General features: G+C 37.2%; 2 protein-coding genes and 2 long non-coding RNA genes across 5 annotated transcripts in view; 2 read left to right on the top strand and 2 right to left on the bottom strand.

Moving 5' to 3' along the window:
* The window catches only part of LOC6505079 (histone acetyltransferase p300), a 29997-nt gene extending 20957 nt beyond the window's left edge, over positions 1 to 9040 (bottom strand). Inside the window, exons 1-4 of the mRNA XM_014904797.3 lie at positions 8861 to 9040; positions 3161 to 5653; positions 1760 to 2404; positions 44 to 421 (exon numbers count right to left, since the gene is read on the bottom strand). Coding sequence (XP_014760283.2) covers positions 44 to 421; positions 1760 to 2404; positions 3161 to 3215 — 1078 coding nt within the window. The 5' untranslated portion in view covers positions 3216 to 5653; positions 8861 to 9040. The remainder of the gene's footprint in view (positions 1 to 43; positions 422 to 1759; positions 2405 to 3160; positions 5654 to 8860) is intronic.
* Positions 2296 to 6192, top strand: LOC123257639. Its single transcript, XR_006507761.1, has 2 exons — positions 2296 to 2430; positions 5845 to 6192. It is a non-coding gene; the product is annotated as an uncharacterized LOC123257639 (long non-coding RNA).
* A 1032-nt stretch (positions 9041 to 10072) lies between the features above and the next one.
* Positions 10073 to 10870, bottom strand: LOC6505077 (histone acetyltransferase p300). 2 transcript variants are annotated; one of them, XM_014904794.3, is made up of 2 exons: positions 10645 to 10870; positions 10073 to 10547 (listed from the first exon to the last, which is right to left on the bottom strand). In XM_014904794.3, the coding sequence occupies exons 1-2, from the start codon at positions 10688 to 10690 to the stop codon at positions 10204 to 10206; spliced, it is 390 nt and encodes a 129-aa protein (XP_014760280.1). In that variant the 5' UTR covers positions 10691 to 10870; the 3' UTR covers positions 10073 to 10203. The 2 variants fall into 2 exon arrangements, with proteins under 2 accessions (XP_014760280.1, XP_001965509.1); XM_001965473.4 differs by having other exon boundaries at positions 10073 to 10553; positions 10645 to 10864.
* Positions 10871 to 11953: 1083 nt separating this feature from the next.
* LOC116655048 lies at positions 11954 to 12616 on the top strand. Its single transcript, XR_004310191.2, has 2 exons — positions 11954 to 12418; positions 12474 to 12616. It is a non-coding gene; the product is annotated as an uncharacterized LOC116655048 (long non-coding RNA).
* Positions 12617 to 14578: the final 1962 nt, after the last annotated feature.

Genomic DNA, 14578 nt, shown 5'->3' with positions numbered 1-14578 from the left:
GGATCTAGGTCTCTAGGCCACTAGAAGGTCTCTCATCACTCACCCATCTGCATGTTGGGCGTCTGCATGCGTGGTCCTCCGCCTCCGGGTCCATTGCCGGGTCCTCCGGCACCGCCCGCCGCTCCCATGAGATGGGGACCGCGTAGCATGTGCTGCTGGCCCACCATCCGGCCCATCATCGGTCCGTTCTGCATGTGCATGCCCTGGTTGGGTGTGACTGCGCCGCCGCCACCCGCTCCCGGGCCCGAGCCGGGTCCGCCCGGGCCACCAGGTACGGATACAGCGTTGATCATGCCGCCGGCACCGCCGCCGCCGCCCGGCTGCTGTTGCTTCAGCTGGTTGACCATTCCGCCCATTCCGCCGCCAACGCTGTTCGTCAGCACCATGTTGCCCAGATTGCCCTGGGCGATGGTGTTCATGCCTGGAGGGGATTACGAATAGAGGGGTTAGTGTTTGGAGGTTACTATTTAGGAGGTAGGAGTAACTGGAAGGGGTTCTAGAAGCTTCTGCCCTCTGGGAGACTATACTTTCTCTGTCTTTAAAGGTTTCTTTCTCAACATTCTTTTAGGAAACTACTCTCTTTTTTGATATAATAGTTATTTAATTTTAATTCTTTAATATTTATTCTTAAAAATTAATTTTAAGAGACTTCTTATGACTCATTTAATCTTAAATAAAAACTATCCATGGCTATTGTCTTTATTTTTCAGGAAACTAATCACCAAAAATCTTAAAAACAGTTCTACAGAACCACTTTCTTATAGATCCTCTTAAAGAAAGTCTTCTAGATTTAAAAAATAAATAATTTAAACAAAAAAAAATACTTTTATTTTTCAATTTCAAACATTTACTAAAAAGAATAAAGAAATTCCACCATAAAATACCCTTTTTAAACCCTGTATACCCTATATTCTAACCTACTCCTATACTTTCTGTAGAAGTAGACCTAATCTTTGGTAAAATATATCCCAAACCCCACTACCGATTTCTCTGAAACTCTACAGAATTATGTATTTCACTAAAATAATAAGTTTTAAAATAAAAAATATCATAAAACTTCAAGTTATACTCAAATTTTCCATAAATAAAAACAAAAACAACAAGATTTTCATGGTTTTTTTTGAATAAAAAAATTTTTAGACCTATGATTTTCAAAATAAATATTTAAGATGAAGCCTAAGGATGAATAAATATTATTTTTTAAGATCTAGACAAATTAAAAATTATTTAAAAGAATTTTTTGAGTAAAAATAATAATTCGAATAAATAATAAAATGTATAATGTTGATTTTTAAATGTATAATAACTTTATAATTTGAAATTAGTAAAAAATAATAATAATTTTTCAAAATAAATATTTAAAATTAAGTCCTAAAATGATTTCTATTATTTTTTAAAATCTATAAAAATTTAAAAACTCTTCCAATTAGTCTGAAACTTTCTCAAGATATGTGTTATAACTTAAGACTTGGAATAATACTTTAAAATTAAAGTTTAAAATGTTTTTTTATGATTTAAAATGTTTTAAAAAAGCAAACCATATATGATTGTCTGGATTTGGAAAACCTCAAAACCCCAAGCCTACTTCTTGACGAGAAATCATTCGAAAATGTCTAAAATATTGCCAGTTGTGAGTACTTTGGCTCTGGCTGAGATACGAGACTGAATTCCCAGTTCCCCCCAGTAATAGCAGTTCCCCTTCCCAGCCAGTCGTCCTGGAGAGTCTGGAAGTCTTGGAGCCTTGGAGATGGACACTCACCTGGTATGGCATTCATTCCGTTGTTGCCGTTATTCGATATGGACATGGGCATCGAGTTGACCATGCCCATCTGTGTGCCCACCACCTGCTGCATGCCGCCCTGGTTGGGACTCTGCAGATTGGGCGACTTGCTGCCCAGTTGCTGCATCCCGGCGACCACCATGGCGCCCTTCTGGCCCTGCTGCTGCTGCTGCTGCTGGAGCAGATGCTGCAGCTGTTGTTGATGGTGTTGCATTTGGCGTATCTGTGGTCCGGCATTACCGCCACCGGTTCCATTACCGTTACCATCATCACCGCCAGTGCCGGGATTGCTGCCGCCGCCGCCGCCGCCGCCACCGCCACCGCCGGCTCCGTTCATCTGGGAAGGCACAACGCCGACGCCGCCGACGACGCCAACATTAACGCCGCCGACGACTCCGACACCAACACCGCCGGGTCCAGAACCGGGTCCAGGTCCCTGGGCAGGTGGCTTATTTGGTCCGCCGCCGGCATTTGGTCCGGAGGTGGAATTTGTATTAACTCCGGGGGCACCGCCGCCGCCCCCGCCGCCGCCGCCGCCGGTCAACTGATCCGACCAGCCGCTATTCGAGGACACCAACTCGTCCGGCAGGTTCTCCTCCAGGAACAAGGAGATGTCCGTGGTCACTAGGAGATATGAGAGATGAGATAAGGTGAGTTGGTAAAAAAAAAAAAAGAAGGGTAGGGTTTTGGGTGGAGAAGAGGTGGGGAGGGGTTCTAATAGGGTTATAAGAGAGTTATAAGAGTTAAAGGAGAGTTACTAGAGTTGTAATGGAGTTATAGGAGAGTTGGGATAGTATTTTTTGGAATAATCTTCAAGAACTATATAGTTCTATATAGAAATTGGTTTTATTTCCTATAATTTCTTATAATTTCTTAAAATTTCTCATAATTATTTAAGATATTTAAAAAAAAACTTTGTTTTTAAGACTTTTCTTTATAAGGGAAGTGATTTAAGACCTTGGAACTGACAGATCACATCAGAATATGTATCAGATATATATATCAGGAATTATATCATTTAAAAATGTAATAATTTTAATAAAATCGAATCTTTAAGCTTGAAAACTATTATATCTTTAAAAGGAATAAAATTATAGAGATTTTTGAAGTATACTATCTATAAGAATACCATCTATAATAAAAAAATTAGAAAAAGAATAAAAAAATAAATAAAATAAAAAAATAAAAAAAAAAAATAAAATAAAAAACCAAAGTAGGCTACAATTTTGACAGATGTCAAAAAGAAAATATATATATATATATATCTAAGGATGTGAAAAATTGTAAGCCCAAAAGGATTAGAGGGATATAGGAGATCTGGGGACTAAGTTTTGGACAGGAAGGACTGGAGAGAAAGGACTATAGAGGATTATAACTCACTTGGATCCATTTTGGGCCGCTTCTGAGGCGGTTCGTCTAAGTGATCGGCCATCATATAGAATTAGTGGTATGTGTTCGATGTCGCTGCACTGGAGGGCAGCAACCGAAACCAAAGACGGGGGGTAATAGATATTTCAAAAAAAAAACAATGCAAAAAAAAACAGAACAAAAATTATAACCGAGAGAACGAGACAACACGAGGCGTACGTAGTAGGACCCGGTGCCGTTATGTTTGCCGAAAGGGATTCTCGATGTTTCCCTTGTTTTCTTGTTTGTTTTTTTTTTTTTTTTGTTTCTTGTTGGTTACCGTGTTCTTGTTATTTTTGTTTCTTTAAAGTTTGTTTGTTTTTTTTGTTTTTCGTTCGCAGTTTTTTTTGTTTTTTTTTAGCTTCAAGATGAGGTTCGTTCCTTGATTCTTTTTCGCTTAATTTTTTTTTTGCTACTTTTTGACATTTGTCGCACAGGTTGCCAAAACAAACAAACAACAACAACAAATATGGAAGAGGAAAATTATGAAAAAAAATATTTAAAAAAAAAAAAAAAAACGAACCGAGTTACGCCTTCAGCGTTTCAGTGTTTGAAGATGTTCTTTTTTTTTTCTTTTCTCTTTTCTTTTCTTTCTATCTCTTTTTCTTTAATTTGTTTTTATTTTTTGTTTTGTTTGTTGTTTAGTGTGTTGTTTACTGCCTGGATGACCCGTTAGTTTGCTCCTTGTTGTTCTTGTTGTTGTTTTGGTTCTTCTCTTTTCCTTTTCTTTTTCTTTTTTTCTTTGCGTTTTTGGACACTTTGCAACACACAGAGGTGGAGTAGGAGACGACAACAACAACACCGCGCAGAGAGACGGCGGGGGGAGTAGTATGGTAGTAGTAGTAGTAAAGAGGGGGGGGAGATGATGATATATATAGAGAGAGTGAAGAGAGGAGGGGACACACACACACTCAAATGGCGTGAACTAACACTGCTCCTGTTTCTTCCTCTTCCTTTACTTCCTTTTCTTCTTCTCCCTTTTCTTCTTCTTTTTCTTGTTTCAATAATAATAATAATTCTTCTTGTTTTTGTTGTTGTTTTGCAATGTTTGTTGCAATTGTTGTTGTTTCAACAGTTGTTGTTGCTGTTGCTGATAAAGAAGAAGAATTGTTGTTGTTGTTTTGTTTTAAAGAAGAAGAAAGTAATGTTGTTGCTGCGACAGTTATGTTGCTGCTGCTGCTGATGCGGATGATGCTGCTGCTGCTGCTGCTGCTGCTGCTGCTGCTGATGCTAATGCTTATGATGTTGTTGTTGTTAGTTTTGTTTTTGGCCAATAATGACAATTGCCGATACAACGACAGCAACAACAACAGTGCTATCGCTATCGTCACCTCAATAACAATAATCGGCGGACAGGAATTGGTCGTCGACGTAATCGCTCCCGGAGGATCCCGCCGCCACCACCGCCTTGAGATCGTTGCGGCGCCGTTGAGATCGTTGCCGTTGCGGTTGTTGTCGTTGTTGTTGTTGTTGTTGTTGTTGTTGTTGTTGTTTTTTTTGTTTTTGTTGTTGTTGTCGTTGCTGGCACTGGCTCGGGGGCCAGCAGACAACAACTCCTCGGTGGGATGTTGTTCCTGCCACTGACCCTTATCCTTGTCCTTGTCCTGCTCCTTCTGTTTCTGTTTCTGCTTCTGCTCCTGCTCCTTGGTCCTTACAACACTAACAATGTTGCAACACTGTTTCTTGTTGATGTTGTTGCTGTTGCTTGTGTTGTTGTTGTTGCTGCCGTTGCTGCTGTTCTTGTTGTAGATGCTAATGTTGTTGTTGTTGTTGTTGTTCTGAATGTTGTTGTTGTTGTTGTTGCAATTGTTGTTTGTCGAACAGCAGCAGACACACGCGTGCATTTTGTGTTGTTTCTGCCCCAAAACCAAAAGTTGACCTTGGCTGGGCGGGCTCTATATATTATAATTAATAATTTCTCTCTCTCTCTTACTTTCTTTCTCTTTCTCTATCTCTTCTTCTTGTTGTTGTTTGTTGTTGTTATTGTTGCTTGTGGAAGATGTTGCTTGTTTTTTGTTTTGTTTGTTTGTTTTTTTTTTTTTGTTTGTTTGAAGAAAGAATATAATGCTGCCGCCTTCTTCTTCTGCTGCCACCGCACTTCTCTCTCTTCTTCTCTTCTCCCTTCTTCCTTCTTCTATGTTTTGTGTTACGCTCTCAGTTGCAACATTTTTTCTTGTTTTTGTTTTTGTTTGTTTTTTTTTTGGCGGTTCTTTTTTTTTTTTTTCTCACTTTATTATTAATTTAATTTTTATTTTTGTTGTTTCGTAGTTTTGTTTTAAATACAAAAAGCAATTCACATTTAGGCTGTTATTTTTCTTGTTATTATTATTATTATTATATTTGTTTTTGTTTTTGTTATTATTATTTTTGTTGTTGTTGTTGCTGTTGCTGAAGTTGCTGCCAAAAGATGTTGTTGTTGTTGCTGCTGCTGCTGCCGCCGTTTGCCGCTCTAACATTGCACATAAACTGTAACAAAAAAACAAAAAAAGGATATTTGCATTTTTTTTCTTGTTTTTTTCTTCTCTTCTTTCGTTCTTTCTGCCTATTAGACAAAAAAAAAAAAACATCACACTAAACTCGCCAACTCGCACATTTTTTGTTGCAAAAAAAAAAAATTATTATTTATTTTTTTTTAAATATTTATTTATTTTTGTAAGCCGCGGCGCGTAGCAAGGAACGAAATGGAAATAGCCATAGGTTGGCGGAACGGAGAAAACGGGGGAAGAAGTAACTGGAACGGTACGAGAATTCTCCGTTTCTCTGCCGCTTGACGACGACAGCGACGAGTACTCTACTCGTTAGTTTGGGGCTGTGCCGCCTCCTCCCGTTGCCGCTGCCATCAAAATGAAAATAATAAAGTCTATTTTGCCGCCAGGCCCCAAAACAAGTGCCGCCAATAAAGTCTACAATTTTTTTTTTTAATTCAAAAATTTCAACAATTATTAAAAAATATATATAAAAAAAAATAATTTCTATAAATTTTTAAAGAAAAATAAATGAATATTCCCAATATAAACACAAGAACTTCACGGAAAAAAAATGCCAGAACATTTTTTATAAAAAAAAATAAGTTCTAAAAAAAAAACCTTGCCCTAATTTCTATCCTCAATTATAAAAAAAAAAATAATCAAAATTATCCATCGAAAAAATCAGTGGAAAAAAGTCGCCGTATTTTGGTTTTGCTTCCGCATTCGAGCTGAGCGGCCATCATATGAAATTAAATTTGTTGGGGCGGCGAGTGGCGAGTAGTAGCGTGCGATAGAGACGGCAACAGTGGGGCACACTGCTGGCGCACAAAAGCTTTCGCGTTCACACACACACACACTAGGGAAGCCCCACACGCACACACACATAAAGGAGACAACCCAGAGAGATGGCAAAAGTTGGGGCGCGCGTACAGAAATTCTCATTTTCACTACACAGCCATACTCGTTGGTTTTTAACTCGACCGACACACACACACACACTGATACGCGCGCACGATTCCGAGAGAGAGAGAGAGCGTTGCGCTCTCTAAATTTATAGTAGTATTAGTGACCGCACATTGGTGTGCATACACACACGTCGGTAAGCGGGCAATGAGTGCGAAGAGCATTGGAAAAAGAAAGAAAAACAGACGACAGAAATATATTCCATTTTTTTCTGTGTCCGCTCGTTTCGTTTCGTTCGTTCGTTTTCTTCACGTCGTATCAAAGTTTCTATTGCAGAAATTTTTTGTGTTGTCCGAGCAGCGTTTTTAATTTTTTTACGCGCACATAAAAATCACAAAATTATTCCGAGCAAATGCGAAATTCGATGAAATTGTTAAGAAAATTAGAAAAAAATTTCAAAGAAATTGCGGCATTGAATTATATTTGCAAAAGTCAACATTTTGCCACGCACTCAATTTTAGAATATTCTTGGGAATTTTCTAGAATTTTGATTTAATACCATATATTTTTCACATTTTCCGCGAATTTTTTAAAATTCCCACAAACTTTTTCGCAACACTAAAACAAAAAAACTTCAGTCCGCTGTGTGTTAAAAATTATCGTGCAATAACAAAGAGTGAGCGTTGCGTTTGCTTAAATCCGTCTGCTTTGCCTCGCCGCCACTCGTCGTCTCATCGGCTCTCTCATCGTGCGTCCGCCTCTCTGGCTCTCAATTGCCCTGTTGGCGGCAGCGCTGTCGTCAGTGAAATCACACATTTGATTACTGGCGCTGCTAACCTTCTGTCAGGGTTCTTAACCCTGGGTTCGGGTCTCTACTAAAAATAAACCATAATTATTTTCACATTTCTTTCACATTTTACCGGCAATAAATGCCATAAATCGCAACAATATTATTCTCAATTTTTTATCTTTTATTTTATTAAATTTTAAATACTTCAATCATCAGAGAAAAAGTCGAGAAGACAGAAAATATTGCAAAAAGAATTTCGCATTTTTAAGAAACTCTGATTCCGATTTAGCAGCGCCACAAACCCATGTGACCTAACAGAAATTCGTGTAATGTCACTGTTAGTGCCACCACTTTCGCAGCGACAGCGACGCCGCCGGAGAATATGAGAGCGATCCGACGACACGACAAGTTGTGGCTAGTTGCTCACGCTATTCCGCTCTCAGAGAGAGTCAGAGAGAGCCAGAGAATGCGCCGTGGGCAGGCAAGTGTAGAAGTGGAGAGAGCGCGCATACATATGGCGCGCCAGATAACAAAGTAGCGAGTAAAGAGATGCGCCTTCATCACCGTGACTGTTCCCCAAATATTTTTAAGCATTCACAGTCACCGTTTTTAGGGAAGCCAATTTTCTAAATACCAATTTTCAATAAACAAGCAAAAAATGCAACTACAAATATTTTTTTATGGTTTGGGAGTATAAAATTAACAAATAATCCAAAAGAAAACCTTAAAAATCCCCTAAATTTGATTTCGCGCCCTAATATAAAGGGGAGTCAATAAACGATGAGTCACTGGATTTGGTCATCTCTTGCAGGCACGCTTTCTGTTCCGCTCAGCTCCGCTCGCTCTCGCTGCGAACGGGTGGAAAAAGACGAGCCGAAAATCAGCCGCCGCGAATGGAACAGAGAAGAAAAAGCGAAAAAACAGCCGCCACAGGAGGCACACTATCGTCGTCCCTGTCTGACAAACCGGTGGGCATGCAAACAACGCACAGAACAAATTAATTTCAAATTGCTCAAAGCCTAAAATGCTCCAATATGATTTACAAATTTTCCATTCAACAGCCGATATTTTTTTTCTATTTCTAAGCAATGAATTTTTATATATTTAAGATAATTTAATTTACGCGCGCGCCGACTAGTATTTGTATTTATTTACAATTTTTTTTCTCTTATAGCGGCCGCCGTTGTTTGTTGCACATACACAGAGAACACTCACACACACACACAAACACCGACACGTTAGCACGGATTCGAGCGAGATGGCAATAGGGTTGTCAGTGGCGTTTTGCGTGCGTGCAGGCGGGCCGGCAGACCCATCCAGCGAGACGCGACAGCGAGTGCGAGTGCGAGGTCTGGTTCTCTTCTCTCAGAAAAAAAAAAAATCATTTTCCATCGAAATATCAGAATAATGCCCGACTTTTATGTCCGGTGGCGCCTACTAGTTATTTTATTATTTTTCTTTATCCCAATTTTTAGGAATAAAAATTTGCCGGTCGGCTAAAAAAGCACTCACGCACTGAAAAAAAGCCCCGACGACGACGTCACTGGTTGCGCCTCGCGAGTAAATTTGCGCCAATTTTTGTCCGTTTTGCTTTGGCGAGCATTCGTGTTCCTCGGATTCCCAATTCCGCTTTTTCAGTTTCAGTCGTAGCTGGAAAAATGCGCCACCGGTGGGGTCGGGAGAGCACAAGAGCGCGAGAGCGACAATTCGATGGTTCTCTTCACTCTCCCAACAGAGATGAGCGATATTCCGGTCACAGATCACGATATTTATACCCGAGAGCCCGGAGGTTATTATAATTGTTTCAAATTCAAAAATTGCAATGCCGATCAGAAAATTATTGAAGGATCACTTCTTAAGGCCATTGGGAGGCATTGTGGAGGTTATAAGCTATTACGTATTCGCGATCAACGTAAAAGGCTAAAAAAGAAAACGGTTTATATTAAGGATCGCCAAAGGTCAGTGTGGTAGTTATTGCAAAAAAAAGCTATATATGCAAATTATATTTATTTTTTTTAGCTTGTAATTTGTTAGTTGAAAACATTTGAGGAACAAAATCCAGTCCAACATTACGGAACATCACATAAACCTAAATCTGCACTAAATAGATTGATTTATAACTTGTTAGATTTTATTTTCTAATTCGATATTTATTCTTTTAAATTTTAGCGGGTTTTTGTAGATTGGTCACATCAATAAATATGTTTTTTGACATTTTACAGAACAGAAGTTTGTTAAAAATAATGTTGACAGCGTTTTACAACACAAAACATTTTTCAACACTTCACAAACGGTCACATTGGGTAAGGTTCATGTAGAAATGTCTAGGTGTCGCTCTTAAGTTGAAATTAGTTAAAATTAAATTAAATAAAAAATAAATAAATTAAATAAAAACAAAATAACACATTTAAAATATTCTTACGCGGCACGTATTTATTATTCAATTATTATTATTATTATTTATTGTTCCATGTGCCGAATATGAATATTTTGAATGAGTGGTTTTATAATATATATTTATATATATATAAAATATGTATTTTTTTGTCCATATATGATTCACGACCATATACAAATGTAAACTAAGTACGTGCTTAGCTTTTCAACAAAAAATATACATTGTTTATATCGAAATATAAATATTTCGATTTCGAAATAACTTCAAAACGATTGCGAAAACTTAACAAAGAACTTTTTATTTAAATAAAATAAATTAAATGCTTATTTTTATTTTTATTTTTTTTTTATTTAAGCAAAAGCAATCCTACAAGCTTGGCTATATTTTATAAGGCACAAGGGGTGTTCTTTTGATTTTTGGGTATGATATTCTATTCAGACAATTTGGTTGTTGGTCCTTATGCTGCTGCTGCTGGATGCCGCCTATTTGGGAGCCTTCTTAACCGCCGGGCATTCTGGAGCACTGGATTTTGTCGAAAGGGGAGGCATAAAAAGCAGTCGCCCTTTATGCAGGTCTTGTAGTGGAGCAGGATCTTGCGCGAGGAGGCGCAGGGTTTCATGGTGCAATCCATTTTTTGCTTACATGTACCCATGTGGACGAGGACGGCCTTCATGGCCTTGCAGTAGTTCACATTGCACACCCTAAGTTTGCACTTGTGGGCATGGAAGAGCAGATACAGGTGCAGTTGGAGCTGCCGCTTCCGGTACTCGGACACGTCACGACTGCCGTCACGTTCACCGCCTGTTGCTATTGAACAAAAAAATAGATTATAAAAATAAATGTTTTTTCTTGAGTTTCTCATATTTCCAGAAACAGGTCTTTACAGATTATAACTCACTTGAATCCATTATAGGCTGCTCCTGAGGCGGTTCTTGATCGGCCATCTTTTCAGCTTCAGCCTCAATCAGTTTCAGTTGAAATTTTGATATTTTTTAATACCATATATTCTCCGCGAATTTTTAAAAAATTCCCAAAAACTTCTCCGAAACAACGAAACGAAATAACAAAAGTGACTGTCCGAGAGTCCCACCACTGTCCGAGAGTCAGAGCTAGAGCTGGGTCGGCCACTCACGATAGTATCGATATATCGAATATTTGGGTTTGCGAACCACTATCGATGTTTGAGTGCCGATAGTAAACGATAGTGGCAAGCTTGCACATCTTTACTTTTGGCGAACAACTGCGGAGATCTACACGTGAAAGTTAATATTGGTGTTGGCGGAGAAAATGGACAAATTTTTGCAAGGCGAATACGATAAAGGTAGGTATCTAAACTAGTGCATATCTGAGCATGTTTTGGACTCTTTCTCAATAACTAATTTCTGATATATAACTTTTTACAGGCATAAGTGCAAAGAGCAAGTCGGAGGAGGACGAAAACCAGGTGAAACGAATAGGGAAGTCCAAAGTGTGGAACCACTTTAAAAAGTCCCAAGATGGCAAGACGGCAAGTTGCATGCACTGTAATAAAGTTTACAAAACGAGCGGAAACACGTCAAACTTGTTTGACCATATGAAACGACTCCACCCGGGAATTTCAATGGAAGAGCAACAAAAGCGCGCGAATACGATTGTAGTATTTTCTGTTCTAAGTTATACCTGCTAAAACCTTAGACTAGGTTATAGCATGTGTAACTCAAAACAGAAGATACAAACCGTTGAGGCTATAGCATTGAACTCATATTACAATATTAGTCGTCAGTGTACAAATTTAGAATATATTAACCTATTCATAAGAATCTTTTGTGAATTATTTCATTTCTTCCTTTGTTATAAGCGACTTCATATGATTATGAGATTTTGTTATGTTTTGTTATTCGAATAAAGAATGGCCTTTAAGAAGTTTTTTTATTATTTACTCTAAATGCAACTTAAACTTGATTTATAATTTTTTTAGTTCGATACTATCGATACTATCGAATATTTGTATGAAAAACCTCGAAAACCTCGAATATGCCAACTATCGAAGTTTTCCCAGCTCTAGTCAGAGCTGACGGATTTAAACTAGAAATTTTTAGATCGATTTTATTTTCTAGTTCGATTTTAATGCTTTTCAATTTCCGCCGGTTTTTGTGGATTGGTCACATCAATAAGCATTTTTTTCGACAATTTACAGCCAGTGTTGCCAGTTTAGCAATTTTATGGCTAGTTCTAGCCATTTTGAAAGGCCGAATGCTAGAAAAATTAAGAAATTGCTACTAGCTATAAATCTAGCTACTTTAAAATAAACTTCAGCTATTTTCGGCAATTTTCTCGAACCCGTGATTTAGGTCTGTGAAAATTACCAGTTACAGCGAAAATACTCTAAGTGACTTGAGTGAAAATACTTATCGAACAGTGATTTCTACTTTTGACCATCACTGCTTTGTGTGTTTCATCTCTAGTTTGTGGTGTACATTAAGTGACGCAAAAAAAGTGATGCAAAAATGCCTAAAGTGCTTTATACGCAAAAGTTTCGCGATGCTTGGATGCAGGCTAGTGAGTTCAAGGCCTGGATCCGGAAGGATGAGACGGATTTGTCAAAAGCGTGTGTTCTGTCAAATGAACATAGTAAAAAGTAACCTCAGAAACAGGATACATATAAAAACACTAAATTCAATTTTAAAAATAAGGTATTTCCATTTACTTAAGTTTTTAAAGCAGCATTATTAATATTCCTCTTTATAGATACAGCCTGCGCAGAAATGGAAAATGCTGCCACGATTATGAAGTGCCAACGAAATTTTTAAAAATGATGGCCGAAAATGAAAAATATAACAATGAAAACAGTGAAGATGTAGATTTAATAAAATCATTATTGGACATTTAAATTAATTAATTTAATTCAATTTTTTTGGTTATTTTTGGGTAATTTGGTTATTTTTTGGGGTAACAAAATGTTAGCCATTTTTTCAGCCATTTTTACAAACAAATTTGCTATTTTCAGCTAGTTTTTTTCGTAAATCTGGCATTATTTTTTGTTCAAGACCTGGCAACACTGTTTACAGCACAGAAGTTTGTTCAAAATAATGTTGACAGCGTTTTACAACACTGTCACATTGGGTAAAATTCATGTAGAAGTGTCTAGATGTCGCTTTTAAGTTGCGAGTAGAATGTAAGGTAAAAATTTTGTTAATAAAATGTCGAGTTTCAGTCCTACGTAGTTTTTACTTTTTTGTTTTTACATATTATGTAAAATATGTATATTTTTTATTATTGGAAAATGTTATTCTAAGCATCTCATATTTAATAATATTTTTATTTGAAGTGTGTGTAATGAATATTATATATAATTTTACACAATTTTTATTATTTTTAAGGGGGGATAAACTTTGATATGAAAATAAATAAAAATATAAAACTAAATTTTAATTTTTTTCTTTTAAGTTTTATGGTTTTTTATTTATTTTTTTTTATACTTTTCAGACCAAATCTAAAGACCTTGGCCTGCAGTACTTTTGTATTAAATAATTTATGGTTTAAAAATTAATTGAAAATCTTAAAATAATATTGTGGAAATTTGTAAGGTGAATAAATTATGAAATAAGTTCTATTTACCTTGGCACTGAGCTGGATGGTTCTTCCTTTGAACCTGTTATCCGGCACCGACACACAAACAAAAAGCCTCCACCCGAGGACAAAGGAGCAGCGGCAGGTTCTAAGGACCTCAAAGGACACAGCACATCGCACAGCGACTCGCAATTTGGAATCAGACCAATTAGTTGTCCTTTTGTCCTGGCACCTTTGTCGCCCGTTTTTCGCACACCCTGGCGGAATCACATCAATATTATTTCCCATGGCCCCTACCTCGGCTCTCTCTTTTTTTTTTTTTTTATTATTTGAACCAAAATGGTACACTATTGCCACTGTTTCCACCATCCGATGTCCTCTTGGCCAGGAGTTGGCCTGGTTGCGGGGGCGCAGCGGGGCGTGCGGTGTACGGAGATCAGAGGAGATGCCGCCACGGGGCGCCCTCAACTGATGATCATTTCGACACCCCATTTATGCCAGTGGCCCGTCGGCTTCTTCTCTGTTTTTTTTTTTTCAACTTCACTCGAGAGGAGTCCTTTTCGGATAGCTCCTGTTCGTCCTTGTCCTCGTCGTTTTGTGCCTTCGTACTAATTTTCTACGAATTTTTCACTGTCTCTTTAACTCACAAAACTGTCATTTGAATGGTCTTTTAGGGAAAAGGATTGCAAATAGGGTATTTTGCTTTAAAGGTCAAAGGTTTGAGGTTAATGGGAGCAAATGGTTAGAAAACTTGGGGTACTGCATACCTTTTTATACCTTTTTAAATATTATGCATATTTTAAAACACATTTTTGAATATTATTCTCATGATTACAAAAAAAAAATACACGGTATAAATTGTAATGCCAATATTTGGGAGAAGTTTGTCTTAAAAAAATTTAAATAAAACAAACTATATATCTTAAAATTTTTAATAAAAAACCGTTTTTAATCACTTACACAATTTACTTTAAAAATTTAACTTGTCTTTGGCTTTTGTAAATAAAAATTTACCAAAAAGTATAATTAAATTGAAAAATAGGAGAGTCCCCATCAAAAAATCTCTTTTTTAAATGTAATTTTTTTTTGAAAGAAACTAAAAACAGTCTCTTAAAAAAGTTTCATAGTTTTACATTTTTTTATAGGTTTAAAAAAAGTTAATCTTTAATATGAAAATAATTATTTATTAATTTATTATTTATTTACTTTGGAATAAAACAATTGGAATAGTTTTTCTTCGAGATCTGATGATCTTGATCTAATATGGCTTATAGTGTTGAAAA

The sequence above is a fragment of the Drosophila ananassae genome, chromosome XR (genome assembly GCF_017639315.1).
Source record: "Drosophila ananassae strain 14024-0371.13 chromosome XR, ASM1763931v2, whole genome shotgun sequence".
Lineage (NCBI taxonomy): Eukaryota > Metazoa > Arthropoda > Insecta > Diptera > Drosophilidae > Drosophila > Drosophila ananassae.
This window is presented reverse-complemented; position numbering and strand designations above follow the sequence as displayed.